The sequence below is a fragment of the Bemisia tabaci genome, chromosome 9, assembly GCF_918797505.1.
Source record: "Bemisia tabaci chromosome 9, PGI_BMITA_v3".
Classification (NCBI taxonomy): Eukaryota; Metazoa; Arthropoda; class Insecta; order Hemiptera; family Aleyrodidae; genus Bemisia; species Bemisia tabaci.
Genome location: NC_092801.1, coordinates 5,634,985 through 5,651,775, shown reverse-complemented (window position 1 = coordinate 5,651,775; position 16,791 = coordinate 5,634,985). Strand labels below are relative to the sequence as shown.

The 16,791-nt window shown below is 40.0% G+C and overlaps 1 protein-coding gene across 1 annotated transcript in view; it reads left to right on the top strand.

Moving 5' to 3' along the window:
* Syt14 (Synaptotagmin 14) overlaps positions 1-16,791 on the top strand; it is a 101,734-nt gene that overhangs the window by 33,476 nt on the left and 51,467 nt on the right. Inside the window, exon 2 of the mRNA XM_019048670.2 lies at positions 15,489-15,638. Coding sequence (XP_018904215.2) covers positions 15,489-15,638 — 150 coding nt within the window. The remainder of the gene's footprint in view (positions 1-15,488; positions 15,639-16,791) is intronic.

Below are 16,791 nucleotides of genomic sequence, written 5' to 3'. Positions count from 1 at the left end.
GATTTTTTGGAATTCGAAATTCCCGTAGGTAATGTAATTGAAAACGTTGATATCTCAATTAGGAGTTGGATTCAGGAACTTTTGTTGCGCGAATCGTGTTCTATATGAAATTCTGGCCATAAAAACATGTTTCAGAAATCAGAATGCTTTAATTCATACCTCGCCTTTTGGTTCATTGAACAGCTTCTTAAGGTTCAACCTAAACCGAACTGTTCTGCCCTTCATTTCTCTTTGTGCAATATCTTGAACGACCCCAAACACTACAACCATCAAGCTCGCACCCTTAATATGATAAGTTAAACGTGTAGCTTATATTGCATTTAGTCGTTGCTATTCTTGATTTCCAAGCAGTCGTGCATTCACCTGTGGCATGGATCTAATCTTTGATAAGACGTCATGTATATTTAATTCTTGAATAATCCACCTTAGTGTCGACCCTTTGCGCCTGAAATCTCACCGCAGTCCACCCGCACGGCAAGTAACCTTAGTTGTAGTGGAACAACGCTATGCGACTAAAAGAGGTAAATCATATTTGACGTGCCGCCATTAAAACGCCCCTAATTCAATAACCGGAATCGTTTCATTTCATAGCTAAAATTAGCATTCCGGTTTTTTTTTCCATCACCGAAAGTCGTTAAAGCCGATGGAAGTACGCAATAATTTTCGCCCCTAAAACATTCCCTGGACGTCATTTTATGTTACCGAGCTCATAAACTCTCGAATTTGCATGCTTGATGAAGCAGGACCACCTCCTTTCATGATTCAATAAAAATGATTATTTGAAGAAAATTTTCATTTTATTCTGACTTACGCGCAATGGAGGGACTGAACATACAGTACCTATATACGGGAGAGTATATTGCCATCTCTTTATGCCGCTCTCTGATCGGTTCATCAGTTTTTGGGTATCATGGGGCTAGAGAGTTGGCGCAATTTAAACAAACCCAACCCAGAGGAACACGTATTATGGGCTGAGAAATGAATAATAATCACACTCAAAGGTTAATTTTCGGCAAATATATCGATTAAAGGTCGATCCAAACTCAATTCAGAAGTTGATCATACAAAAATGTCTATCACATCCAAAATCTCGTCTAGAACTTTGTAGAACTTTGTCGCGATCTTGTTTGGTGTCAAAATGTTGTCAAATTGACAGAAGTGTATTCAGCAAATGAGTAGTTTGTATAGGAGGATTGAAAACAAACCAATGGTAGGAAAATAAAACATAATAATAGGAACTTTGCAAAACGATAATCCGGGTATCGGAAGTTGGCTGTTTTGAAAACTCCTTCAAATGCGGCGTGATACCTCACGCATTCCGGAGAGTTCAAACAGTTGTATCATTGCGCCGTAAGAATGTGACGGAAGATTACAATTGAAATAGCCTTCATACACGCTGGGCTTGTCGATTTCCTTTGAAATTTTTGCAGTCGTGTGAGCATAGCTTAAGTGCGCTCCAGCCAGAAGTGCATTCAGCAAATGAGTAGTTTTTATAGGAGGATTAAAAATAAACAAGTGGTACGGGATAAAACAAAAGACTATGAACTATGCAAAACGATAATCCGGATAGCGGAACTTGGCTGTTTTGAAAACGCCTTCAAATGCGGCGTGATACCTCACGCATTCCGGAGAGTTCAAATAGTTGTATCATTGCGCCTTAGAAATGCGACGGAAGATTACAATCGAAATAGCCTTATACACGCTGGCTTTGTCGATTTCCTTTGACATTTTTGCAGTGGTGAATGCATAGCTAAAATGCGCTCCAGCCAGAAGTGTATTCAGCAAATGAGTAGTTTTTATAGGAGGATTAAAAATAAACAAGTGGTACGGGATAAAACAAAAGACTATGAACTATGCAAAACGATAATCTGGGTATCGGAACCTGGCTGTTTTGAAAACGCCTTCAAATGCGGCGTGATACCTCACGCATTCCGGAGAGTTCAAATAGTTGTGTCATTGCGCCGTAAAAATGCGACGGAAGATCAAAATTGAAATCGCCTTTATGCACGTTGGCCTTGTCGATTTCCTTTGACATTTTTGCAGTCGTGAATGCATAGCTACAGTGCGCTCTAGCTAGAATTGTATTTTGCAAATGGGTAGTTTTTATAGGAGGATTAAAACAAACGAGAGGTGAGAAATAAAACAAAATAATAGGGACGTTGCTGATTTGAAAACGCTTTTAGTTGCGGCTCTAACTGAACCTTCGGTACTCTTCGTGAAAAGCTCTGGCTATAGTTGTTGCTGGACCTTAAGTTTTAGGGCTTGGCCAAATGGACTGCATTTCGTAATTTGGAACTATAAATTCTAGCTCATCTGAAAAAACACTTATGTGCATAGGGAAACTAATGGCACATACGTTGTTTTTAAACCGGGCCAGAATTTATAGTTTCAAATTGCAAAACGTAGTCCAAATGTGCTTTTTTGATGTGCCCAGCGTGATTTTCAAGCGAATTTACTCTTAAACAGTGTAGTCAGTTGACTGTATCTCTTGCTTGCAACAGACCCATACTGGCATTGCCGCAAAGAGGCCAGTGGAGGGTCTCTTGTCTCCGTGTAAAAAATACAAATGGACCAGTAGACAAGGCACGAATTTCAGCATTCTGATACGCGTTTCATAACCAAAATTTCACATAGAACACGATGCGCACAACGAAAATTACCGAAATCAACTCCTTACGAGGATATTTAATGATTCCTGATGCGTGAATTCAAACCACCCGCTCATGAAAACTCAATGCTCTACGTGACTCACATCGCGCGCTAAACGTTATCATGACAATCTCTGCGATATAAAAATCTGGCAACCTCAATCTTGACGCTTTGGCTCAGCTGTATAGCAAGTTGTTTATAGTTTGAACAACACACGGTGGGAAATGAACATTGCTCGATTGAGAAGCTTGCTGAAACCGTTGTAGTGCGCGATGTGACTCACGTAGAGATTTGAGTTTCTCGTGAGCGGGCAGTTCAAATTCCTGTAACCAATGTGAAATAAAAACGTTAATATCTTCGTTTGGAGTTGGTTTCATTAGTTTTCGTAGCGCAAATCGTGTTCTACGAGAAATTCTGGTTAAGAAACATGTATCAGAATGCTTAAATTCGTACCTTGTTTAGTGCTCCATTGCGGTGTTCCAAAATTTTCGCTCCTATTTTATTTTTCCTAAGCGAACCAAGTGGATTGGTGTGACAGTGGGTGAAAACTTTGATATTCCTTATCAGCGAATAAACTCTTGAAAATCAGGGAATGAGTATTCTCGATGTTCTGGAGACTGTGTCTAAGAGCGAAACCACGTATCTCCATTGTGGTGTTGCAAAATTTCCCATCGGATTTTATTCTTGCGAAGAGAAACAAGTCTACTTGATAGCTTGAAATCATAGAGTCCATAGAGTCGTAATGTAAGTTGGGAAAGCTGGCGCCACCTTTTAAGCATTTTCCATGTCCCGAATTCCGAGACTCCTGTGTGACGCCGGGTCACTTTTTCGATACATAATCGATTGTTTGCGATACACGGGTACCCGGCCATCCGATCACAACAACAACAACAACAAAGGAGATAGGAATTGCCACGTATTCCACACCGCCATTTTGGATCGAAAATGTATCGAAAAAGCGACCCGAACTTGGCGCACACCGGGCTCGGAATTCGTCGAGCAGAACATGGCGCCAGCTCTCCCATTTACATTACGACTCTATGTACTCTATGCTTGAAATTCACATACGCAATATCGTGGTACTAGGGAGGAACGATCAAGAGTTTTCAAGAAATCACGTCAAATAGTTTTCCAAGGAAAAAATGAAGTACGACAGGAACATCGGACTCCAAGAGTTCCATGAAAGACCCGAAAGTCGCGAACAAATCCGGGAGCAACACAGACACGGCGAAACTCCGCCTGTGTATAAGCACTCTAATATGAATTGGAGAGCGCTTTCGTAAATTAACGATGAGTTTGCCCGTGAAAAGCACCTTCCGGAACCTGCGACGCATTAGCCACCCTTCGCCACCGTTTCCACCCCTCCACCCTGCCAGCGCACCCCTCGGCGTATTGGCCTAGGTTGACTTCCAGCCTGTTGCGCACAATTCATTCTCGCGGGTTTCATTACGATGATTGACAGCGCTCCATAGTTGCCAGGTCGTGCATTATAATGTGACTATCCGTGCGGGTAAGCGGGGGGAAGGCTGACATTTTAGCGCACCCAAGTAGCATTTTTCAACGGAAAATTGGCGATTTGTTGCGATTTTGTCGGTGATAAAATCGCTAAGATCATCAACATCTGAGCGATTATCCTCGATCTTGTTGCAATAAAATCGCGATTTTATCGCCCGGTAATTTATCGCGATTTATCGCAACAAAAATCGCGATATATGGCGATTTAATCTCGATTTTATTTACAAAAATTGATCGCGATTTTATCGAACAAAAAATTGCGATGCATAGCGATTTAATCGCCATAAATCGCAATTTTTTATCGATAATATTGCGATAAATTGCCACCGATATAATCGCGATAATCAACCGATAAAATCGCTATTTATCGCGATCACTGCTACTTGGGCATATCGCAACAATGCGTTTCGTAGGGGAGGAGGTGTTGAGTTGGCTTGAATCCAAAGGTGAGGGGAGGCTGATTGTCTACAGGGTTGCGGACTACCCCCCCCCCTTCCCTTCGCACTTATGGCATCTGGCGAAGAGTCAAAGCAGTTCGGGCCCCGATGTTAAAAAACGAAACACAACACAGCCGCGCTGGAGAAAACCCGCATATCTCCTCGGAGATTTTAAGTGGAGTTGCGCGGTTTTCAGTGGCGTGGCGTGCTTTGCGATATATCGATTGATACGCCACTCAAGCCTATGAAAAAGATCGATTGTTAGTGTGTTCGCAGCGAACATCTTAGTGATCGATTCTTTACCATAGCTTCAAATGGCGAGATATCGATAATCGATCGTTCACGCCACGACACTGGCGGTTTTCGCTATGCTGGGTCGGACATGGGAAAGGCGGACATCGTAAAGCGGACGCAGATCGATAGGGTCATGCGCGGCACGTTAAGGCACGCTTCCACAAGCAGCGCGCGACGCGAAGTCAACTGCGCGACGCACAACGGAACGAATCAATGGAGATGTTGCATGTGTGAGGAATTTGCGATTTGACAGTTAATTCTTATGTAAAAGTTCGCGATAGACACGATGGTGCCACTGGATTTCTCTGAAATCAACTCCCAAGCTCAAAAAAAGCTCTCGAGTTGAGGCCAAAATGGAGGGGATATCCCACGCTATCCTGAGAGTCCACCTCTACATCAAGACAAACTCTCCATGCTGAGATAGGGAGCAAATACATTAGCAGGGTTGCCGTGTTTTGATTTTTAGAGTCCCCAAATAAAGTGACAGCCCTGTCAATGTATTTGCTCCCTATCTTTGCATGGAGAGTTTGTCTTGATGTAGAGGTGGACTCTCAGGATAGCGTGGGATATCCCCTCCATTTTGGCCTCAACTTGAGAGCTTTTTTTGAGCTTGGGAGTTGATTTCAGAGAAAACCAGTGGCACCATCGTGTTTCTCGCGAATTTTTACACAAGGATCAATAGTCAAATCGCAAATCCCTCACACATGCAACATCTCCATTAGAGATTTCGGACAAAATTTGGAAACTTTCAAAGCTCGTGTCACCATTATTCCGAAACGGGGGGTCTTGAAAGTAGTCCTATCGGTTTTCTCGTATAAAATTTTCTTACGGAGGCGCTTCTCAAACTTTCAAATCTTGCGGAATAAATATCTAAATTTGCAGGTTTAGTCAAAAAAATCATGACTGACCTCTCTACACCTCTTTGGTGTAACAGAACTTAATTATCTTTCAAGAAATTCCCACCTTGTTATACCTAAACCGGATAAACCTCTATATTTGCCTCAGCTAAAGGCTCTTAGATTTTTCCTGTGTACGATAAGTATCTTGATTTATTTTGCGTGGAAAGATCTGTACTTTTAAAGGATGCCTGTCTTTCTTAATAGCCTTTCTTAATAGCCTTTTCTTAATCTACCTTGTCTTTGTCAATTTCATATAATCCTGTGCAACACCTCTGTTGTGAAATAGTTGCTCCAGGCGCCGCCGCACGGCGGGCGGGCGGCCAGCGCGAACCACGCATTGGCGCCTACAAACCTAAGTGGATACTTCAAGCATTGTGCAATGCGTGAAGTATCCACTTGGGTTTGTAGGCGCGAAACGCGCATTGGCACCTACAAACCTAAGTGGATACTTCACGCTTTGTGCAATGCGTGAAGTATCCACTTAGGTTTGTAGGCGCCAGTGAGCCTCTCGCGCTGGCAGCACGCCGCTCCGCTCTATTAGGCTTTAATATTTATACTCGCATAGTCAGCGTTTTTTAACTCATGATTTTGAAATGTTTGCATGCACACTCTGCATTGATTATTCTCACTTAAATTGATGGGGAGAAAATATGTGTCAGTTCCATAGGCGTTGCGTGCAAGGCGTTATTACCGGTATCGCCGTCTTCTGCTCGAATAGAATCACCAAGGCATTAAGGAAAACGTCTCATGAACCCTCGAGCGTATGAAAGTGGACCGCGTTAAGCAGAAAGGAACCAAGCCATATCGACTATTGCCAAATTTAATTAGGCAATTTAATTTTTTACCAGAAAACGGTTGTGCGGATTTTGGTGCAAGTTTCAGTGAATTTTCTTTATAGTGCGAAGCGAACTTCGTAAAATTTAGAAAGAATCTGCATAAACGTTTATGTAAAAAATTCAATTGCCCAGTTATTTTTGGCAGTAGCTGATGTGGTTTGGTTCCTTTCTCCTAAATGCGGTCCATTTTATCCCATTGGCACACCAAGTCGTCGGTTAGTGACAGCGTATCGTTACTAGCACTTCGGGCTAGAATGACCGGAGCGCCTTCAATTTTCAGCACGCAACACGGATCTCCATAGAACACGAATAGATGCATAGGCGTTGCATGCAAGGCGTTATAACCGGTATCGCTATCCTCTGCTCGCATAGGAACACTGAAACAGTAAGGAAAACGTCTCATGGACACTCGAGCGATTCCAAATTTTCTTCGATTACATACGATTTTCCCGAACATGCTGCCGAGTCAAGAAAGAAGGCCGTATGAACATTCGAGAGTTGCCAAATTTCTCCGGATAAAACATGTATTTTCGAGGAAAGTTATGCACATTTGGACTGAGTTGAGCAGAAAGGAACCAACCCACATTTTGGAAAAAATTGAGTTATGAGTGGTTTTAAACTCAACCACTGCTCTACTACATATCGCCAAAAATTCGAAGTTTTTGTTGGAGCAAATTTCGCAGACATTGAACTTGAAGTTTATCTTTTACATTGAGTCTTATGCAGGAGACAAACTTTAAACCTCGGTTCGATCCCGATGTGGCTTGGTTCCTTTTTGTTTAACTCCGTCCATTTCTCAGTAAAATTTTCAGATATTTTGGATTAAATTGCGAAAAACATTGTCTGAAAAATTTGAAAACAAATATTTACAACTTCCGTAGTGAATTCCCTTTTTGTTGAGCGAGATATGGCAACGTCTGAAGGCTCATACGGTGTTCTACTTTAGTATGACTGCATAGTGCATAGTGCGCGGGTAACTGCTCTCAGCTAGAGCGTTGCCTGTGTGGCCGTACCTTTACCTGCCGAACGGAGCCACGTGATTGAAAGCCTTGATGGTGCTGTCGCTCGAACGCCGATTAGGAAAGCGCTTTGAGCGGGAACTTCAAGCGTCAAAATCCCTGTCAGTGTCATTTGAAGAGCGATAGGAGGAGGGGGAGGGGGCACCAGGAGTTGCTAAACTTGTGCAAGGTAAAGAATTGCAAGTTATCTTCCCTCCATGAACTTCCAATTAGAAAATTATCCGTAAATGTTGGTCTCAATACTGCCGTGCTAAGGAGGAAAGCTGTATGAACCTTCAGGCGTTGCCAAATTTCCTTTGATATAACACGAATTTCCTATCAAACTCATGAATATCTGTCTTCCAATTTCTTAGATAATTTTGTTCGCAGTTCCACCAAAAAGTTTTGAAAATTTCAAGGAAGGATATTCATTACCTCCCTCAAAAATGAGCATTTTATTGAATGAAACTTGGCAACTCTCGAATGTTCATACGGCGTTCTTCCTTAGCACGGTAGAATAGTGTTCAACAAGAATTATTATTCGTAAACTGCTTATTCTTTTCAAACGGAGGGTGTACGGTTGCACAATCTTAGCCATACCTGATGATGTTCAAAATGTTTTGAAAATCCTCATTGCAAAAATTCTTTCCCTTCACTGGAAAAAAACACATTGGATGTATGGTTTCGAGAAACTGGGATTTATGATGTCAGTTAAAAAGATATAAAAATGATTTTTCAAGAACTCACCAATGCAAACTACCCCACCCCCTTTTAACTTCCTTTTAGACCCTTTGATTAAAATAGAAAAACCACTTTGATTGCAGAATAAATTACACATTTTGCGCTAATTTAAAAAAAGAAATCATTTCTTCCTGACTTAACAATACATAGGTATGCCCCCTTTTCCCCATTTCAATCTTTGAAACGAGTCAAAAACATCACTAATTAACAGCGAATGATCGAATAACCACGACTACACTGCCGTTCTAAAAAAGAACGTCGTATGGACTTTCAGACGTTGCCATATTGGTTTTGATAAAATACAATATCTCAGAGAAATCTAAGAATGTTTTTCCTCCAATTTTTCAGAGAGTTTTGTCCGCGATCAGATCTAAATTAGCTGAAAATGTCAAGAGGAAGTATTCACAGAGAGTAATCATTTTATCAGACGAAATTTGAAATTCTCGATGATCATACGCGTTTTTCCTTAGCGCGATTGCACACTCTACCTATCAACCCTCATAAACGTAATGGCGCACAGTGGATCGAGTCGAATAGAGAGGTCGGACATGACATTTTTGACTAAAACTGCAAATTTTGATGTTGATTTCGTCACATTTTAAATTTCGAGGGTGCTATTGGAAGAAAATTTTACGAGGAAACCAATGAAACCACTTTCATAACCTCAAAATGTTGTATAAATAGAGTTATAAGCGTTTAAAGTATCCAAATCATGTCCGCGACTTCTCTTATTGACTCGATCCACTGTGCGGCGATATTGTGACAAGTGACGACCCCTGATTTTTCCACCCTACAAACTACACTAATGGCGAGCCGAAACAGCGAGCAAGTCGAAACTTTCAGGACGAACACACTACGTTCCGAAGCACGGATGTGGAAATTATTTAAACGAGAACGATGTTTAACAGTGCGGAAAATTCCATCCCTCAGACAGGCTGGCATTAGCGGCGCAAAAGTCTCCGTCCATGAGACTTTTCGACGCGCTTGGACTGACTCCGAGAAAAGGGAAATGAGTTTATTCAGTTTCGAAGGCTTGCCAACTATTCATTTCGTAATGGGTCGGTTCCGCGCCTCTCGACGCCATTAATTATTCGAGAGATGATTAAAGCCCTCGAATCTCATGAGCTGTGATTTTCAAAGGGGCTGCGGATCCCAAGGGTCACGAGTTTCTCGCGCCTAAAGTATTATTAACAACGGACACTTACTTGAACTTTGAAACTTGCATACCAACCACTTAGTATACTGCCGTGCAAAATCGCCGTAAATGCCATTTTACATTTTTTAGAAACAGACAGCAGAAAAACTTAAGTACCTTGGGACGATGTTTTCACAGGATTCTTTCGCAAATACTATCAAAAACTAAACCTGAAAAAAAAGGTGCAAGGCCCAGATATAAGGACAGGATCAATCTGACCTCCTCACAAAATTATTCAAATAAGATTTATTGATATTCCTCTATTAAATACTCTGATTTTATTAATATCAGGATTTTTTGTTAACTGAGCACATTATGATTTAACAATAAATAAATTGAAAAATTCAAGAATTGACTAGCGATATCTATTTTAGTAGGGATATATTTTTTAGCAATTCAAAGATATGAATATCTAAATTCTAGTTTTAGGTTTAATGATAGTGTATTTGGAAATTCTTTCGTAAAACGGTTTATATTTTATAAAGTTTTAAGTTCCAAAAAACGAGGGAAATTCATGATGGATTTACGTTGTTCTTACTTAGCACGGCAGCATTCGAGAGTTGCCCAATTTCGCTTAATAAAACATATATTATTGACAACATTCATGCATATTTGGCCTTGAAATTTTCAAGTATTTCAGATTAAATTGCGTACAAAATTCTCTGAAAATTTGGGGGGGGGGGAAATATTCTCAATTTCCCCAGAAAATTCGGTTTTTATCGAAGGAAACTTGGCAACGTCTGAAGGCTCATACGGTGCCCTTCCTTAGCACGGCACTACACCGTCAAATGCAGAAACGGCATAATTTCATTCGAGGGGCTTGGAAGACAAGGCGCATAAGTTCAGTTGTTGAAAAACTTGAGATAGTAAGGAATTCAGGTAACCCTAGTTTCAGTGCACATTCTGTGAAAAATTTGCTCCAATATTTAAATTTTCAAGCATCCAAAAGTCAATTTGAATTTTCTCACCGCCATAAGCCTCCTGTAATTTTGAAACTTCGAACAAGTATTTCTCAAATAGCAAAAACTGCACTCATGCGCCTTGTCCTCCGAGCCTCTCATTCCTGATTTTGCATTCACCCTTTACACAAATTGCTTTGCTACCCCCAAAAATGATGAGTATCAGGCTTTGCTTTTAAAAATTACTTAGCCAATGGTACGTCACATTTTCTTTTGAAATATGAAGGATAAATATTAATTAGTTTACATGTGATAAAGAGTTTACAATTGAAAACATTCAGGCTCGGACTGGCGTGAAAAAAGTTAGGCCGCGGCGACGCATCGTGAGGGGCCCCACGGGGGTGGGAGGGTGGGGGTAGACCCCCCAGGAACGAGAGGAGGGCCGAGGGGAGGCCGCCCCCCCCCCCCCCAGAAAATTTTTGGATCTTTTATATCCCGACGGGACTGGGCTTGTCGATTTCCTTTGACATGTTTGCAGTCGTGTTTGCACAGCTAAAGTGCGCTCCAGCTAAAATTGTATTTAGCAAATGGGTGGTTTTTATACGAGGACTAAAGATGAACAAGTGGTACGGAATATATGAAAAGAATATGAACGATGCAAAACGATAATCCGGGTATCGGAACTTGGCGTTTTTGAAAACGCCTTCAAATGGCGCGTGATACCTCACGCATTCCGGAGAGTTCAAATAGTTGTATTGTTGCGCCGTAAGAATGTGACGGAAGATTACACTTGAAATAGCCTCAATGCACGATGGCCTTCTCGATTTCCTTTGACATTTTAGCAGTCGTGAATGAATAGCTAAAATTCGCTCCAGCCAGAAGTGTATTCAGCAAATGAGTAGTTTTTATAGGAGGATTGAAAACAAACAAATGGTAGGAAGTAAAACATAATCAGCGGAACTTTGCAAAACGATAATCCAGGTATCGGAACTTGGCTGTTTTGAAAAGGCCTTCAGTTGTGGTGTGATACCTCATGCATTCCGGAGAGTTCAAATAGTTGTATCATTGCGCCGTACGAATGCGACGAAAGATCAAAATTGCAATCGCCTTCGTGTACGTTGGCCTTGTCGATTTCCTTTGACATTTTTGCAGTCGTGAATGCATAGCTAAAGTGCGTTTCCAGCTAGAATTGTATTTTGCAAATGGGTAGTTTTTATAGGAGGATTAAAACAAACGAGTGGTAAGAAATAAAACAAAATAATAGGGACTTTGCTGTTTTGAAAACGCCTTTCATTGCGGCTAAAATTTTAAAGAATGAAGTCAATACGTTTTTCTTCCGGACGGCAGTAATTTAATGAGTAAGAGTAAATATTTAGATAAATTAAAAGAAATGAGTGATTGTCCATAAGGAAGTGTAGAATCCCCGAAAGTAAAAGCTTCCAAGAGCCAAGGGTCCAGTGGCGGCCAAGGCAGGTTAAAGTTTGGTATCTGTATACAGATTTTTTATCTCCACGAGACAAAAAAAAGAGCCCAGTGGAGAGTCTCTTGTGTCTGTTGAGATGGTTTAAAAAGGTTACGTATTGCTGTGCGCAACCCCTAGATCCCTTCCCTTAGTAACGTGGTGTAATGCAGAATCGAAACGCTCCGCTCCCCTCCACCCCTAGATACTTTACGTAATATAAACAGTGGCGTGGCGTGCTTTGCGATGTATCGATTGTTATACCATTTAAACCTATGGAAAAGGATCGATAAACAGGGTGTTCGCAGCGAACACCTTACTAATCGATTCTTTACCATAAGTTTAAATGGGAGAATAATCGATACATCGCAATTCACGCCACGCCACTGAATATAAAGTGTGCTCCCCAAATCGCAGGGAATACACCCCTTATTTTTAAATTTTTCCGTGTATAAAGAGGAGACGAGTGTTTTAAAATTATTGAACTTATTAATGAGAAAGATTGATAAAAATTCGCGAAATTCCGTTTTCTCGTACATTTTCCTCCAGGCAAAACTGATTCCCTACGCGGCTACAAAAAAAATTCTCGCAAACGCGGGAAATTTGAAAATGCGTGATCCAGAATACGCAGAGAATGCGCTAAGCAGTGGTTTTTAGAGTTTTCCTATGGTCTCAACGTGATTATCGTGTGATTATTTGCTAAAAGGCCTAAACAGAGAAAAATTCATCGTTGTTTTCAAAATGCTTTTGGCGGATTCTAGATGCTCCGTAAATAATTTTTCTAGCAGTTACAATATTACTTTTGTAACAAAAATGATTTTGGTCCCAATGACAATGCAGCATTGTTAACATCGTAACTACAACGAAAGTGGGTGGGACCTGGAATCAAACATGGACGTTCTAAAAAAGACGAATTTTATTTCTCCTCACACTCTGTTACTGCATCTTTTGTATTTGCTGAAATTAGTATTTTTCCAAGAAAGCGAAGTTTTCAACGAAAAACTAGATTTTCCGAAAAATTAACACGCGATAGTAACAACCCAAAAATGTTTCTGAATTTAGCAGCAATAATTGGACGGAGTTAAACAGAAAGGAACCAAGCCACACCGGGATCGAACCGAGAAAAAGAGGTTTAAAGTTTGGCTCCTCCATAAGACTCAGTGTAAAAGATAAACTTCAAGTTCAATTTCTGCAAAATTTTCTCCTACAAAAACGTTGGATTTTTGGCGATAGATAGTAGAGCAGTGGTTGAGTCCAAAACCATTCGTAACTCAATTTTTTCCAAAATGTGGGTTGGTTCCTTTCTGCTTAACTCAGTCCAATTACACTATCAGCACACTTGGACTTTTTTCCGGCTTTGAATTTATCAAAATCTTTTTGATCAGACAATTTGTCTCCAGCGAAACCGTCCATTTAGGACCAATGGGCCCTCAAACAAGATACGGATTAGAGCACTACGCACTAATTTTTCCAGTGGCGTGGCGTGAATTGCAATGTATCATTTGTTAATGCATTTAAACCTATGGTAAAGAATCGATTAGTACGGTGCTCGCTGCGAACACCCTGTTTATCGACCCTGTTCCATAGATTTAAATGAAAGATCAATCGATATACCGCAAAGCTTGCCACGCCACTGAAGTTTTCTCATCGCACGAGGGAAGACTAAGTAATTAAGGAAGTCTGGAAATAAACGCTCCGAGACAGGTTATAACTTTTTACAATTCATTATAAATGTCAAATGACGTCAGCCGTATAATCTAACTTCCATTTCATCCTTGTTAACAATACTTCAGTGGCGTGGTGTGCTTTGCGATAGATCGATTGCTCTGCCATTTAAACCTATGGAAAAGAATCGATAAACAGGGTGTTCGCAGCGAACACCTTAATTATCGATTCTTTGTCATAGCTACAAATGGGAAAATATCGATTATCACCGCTGCAATACCTAATCGTTAATATCTCTTTCAGGTGTCCATTTTAGAACTTTCTGTTTTATGCATAGTTTTTTACGCAAGATTTTGAAGCGGAAACCCACGATGTTTTCTTTAGTTCAGACCTTGTACAGTGGCTGATTGTCTCAAAACTAAAAGGAAGGGTCGAAAAATTCAAATATATATAACCTTGACCCTTGACGTCAATGTTTTAACGTTCAATCCAAACTTAGCGGTAATGAATGAAGGGATCAATCATAATTCCTCCGACAATATGACGCCGTTAAAAATCTGCAGGGCTATGTTATTTGAAGCTGAATGTTTGGCAACAAGGAGGAAAATACGAAGGAATTACACGTCTCCGCTGTGGATATCGATTGCTAGTCCCCTTTGAATTAAGTATTGAAGATGTTTCCATCAGTTCTTTTATCCTTTTGAGAGACTCGTGGCAGTGATAGGTATGCCAAGAAGTCTGTACATTTTTCCTTTGCTTGAAAAGATGTTTCAATGAAGTGCCATCTGCAGTGCGTCATTGCGTACAAATGAAATAAAAGCAAGCTCTTCGCCTCGGGGTCAAAAGAGTTCATGCGCAGATTATCGTCGTGTTGATCATATATCATACTTTGTTTATTTTTCTTGGAAATTGAAAATACTTCTCTCTGCCTTTGCATGTCTGCATAATCATTGAATTTAGTACATTAAAAAAAACTCATGACTCAATCATAACAACTTGCAACAACTTAGGTATCAAAACTTCGAGCAATACCTTCCCTTACTTTCCTCTGAAAAAAAATAAAATATGGGCGAGGATTTGCAAACCTGCTTTAGAAGAAACGTTAATTTACAACTGTAGGCATCGAAATGTTTCATTACAGGAAACGTAATTGCATGTGAAAACTCAAACGTTTCTATCTATAGCAATGTTATGAATTTCACGAGTTTACTTAATCATGCGTCAAAGGAGAAAAGACCAGTATTTCTTCAAAATATTTTTACAAGATATCTTTCATAGGGCGAACAAAAAGTGGACAAAATTTTAAATTTTTTTTTTTTTTTACCTAATTTTATATTATAACCAAATATTTAATGCAACTTTACAATCCGAATTACAGAAACTTAATAAACTCAACCTTACCACGGATGGAACAATTTTGCTACAGTCTCCCAAGTAGCAGTGATCGCAATAATTAGCGATTTTATCGGTTGGTTATCGCAATTATATTGGTGGTAATATATCGGAATATTATCGCATTAAAAATTGCGAAATATGGCGATTTAATCGCTACCCATCGCAATTTTTGGTTCGATAATATCTTGATCAATTTTCGTCGATAAAATCGAAATAAAATCGCAATTTATCGCGATTTTCATTTCGAAATAATCGCGATAAATTGTCGGGCGATAAAAGCGCGATTTTATCGCGATAAGGTCGAGGATAATCGCTTAAATGTTGATGATCCTGGCGACTTTGTCGCCGATAAAATCGCAATGTATAGCGATTTTTCCGTTGAGAAATGCTACTTGAGCTAGGGGAGGTTCTTAAGGACGAAAACAAACTTTTTTTTATAAAAAGAATGAGACAATTTTAGATTTCAAAAAATAAATATTCATTTTTTATCTTATATTTTGTTGCAGTATCAGTCGAAGCAAGCGCCTTCCTCGGATTTTCAGTTGCTGTGGTGTTCGTATGCCTCCTATTCTTGCTCTACTTCAATCGAAAATGTACAAATACAAAAAACTGCAACGATGAGGTCTTCACTATCTCTGGACCCACTGCTCACATGGGTAAGTTTATTTAAGATTGTCAAACACTCAGGAACGAACACCTTACTATTTTCTCAGAGGTTTCCTTCAGATCACGTCTTAACATCGTAAAAAAATATAGTAATTAGAAATAAATAGTAACCGAGGGTATGAATGCAGCTTCTACTCGTTCCGGCGGATATCATTACGTTATAATAATTCTTGACACGATAATTATATCGAATATTAAGTAATTAAAATAATAATTAATATTAAGTAAAATATTATTAAATTTCATCTGTAGAAAGTTAGTATTAACAGTGCGCACCAATATTATAAACATAGATTTACTGTAAATCTTAGGTTGATTAATTTTATTAAAAATTTAAAAAAAAAAAATAATTCATATTGTAAATCAAAAGTTCAAAATGATAGTTCGTCTGAATGGGGTGATACTTTCCCTATAAATTGGGTTACTAACTTAAATGTTGCGGTGCTACCCCGACTTGAGTCGCGATACTCCCAAAACTAATGGGAAATGTCCATATCATCCAACAAATTGGGGTAGTGCCACAATTTTTGGGGATAACCCTTGCCACTTTTTTCCGTGAGGGCTTGAAGGGGGGAAATGTTGTCAAGACCGGAGTACCCTCGGATGTATATAGTGCTCACTGGAAAAAAAAACACATGAGATCTAGAGTCCAGGACTCTTGAAAACATTGACAAGAAAAAAATACTCTTGATTTAATCGGATTTTTGCTTGAATTAAAAACGAAATCAGCTTGAATTAAGAGGCTTGTTTCTTGATTTAAGCTAGATTCTGATTGAATCAAGAGTACTTTTTCTTGTCGATGTTTTTAAGAGTCTGGACTCTAGATCCAATGTGTTTTTTTTCCAGAGCTCCTTCCAACCCTATGATATGCTTCCGTAGAAAACTCCTTTCTAGTCCAGGACGACCATACGGCAACGTTTGTCCGAGCAGTATAGGGGTTGATGCTCGCTTTGCAAGGCGGTTAATAATACTCGCGGGCCGAGGGATGCGGTGGTGCAGCGCATTGGGCGGGCCAGAGGGGCAAAGTCTAAAAAAGGAGGTCAACTCGATTCTGATCCTTGCACGGAGATCCGCCATCCCACCGCACACTGGATCGAGTCAATCGGAGAACTCGGACGAAAATGGAGATGTAGCATGAGTGAG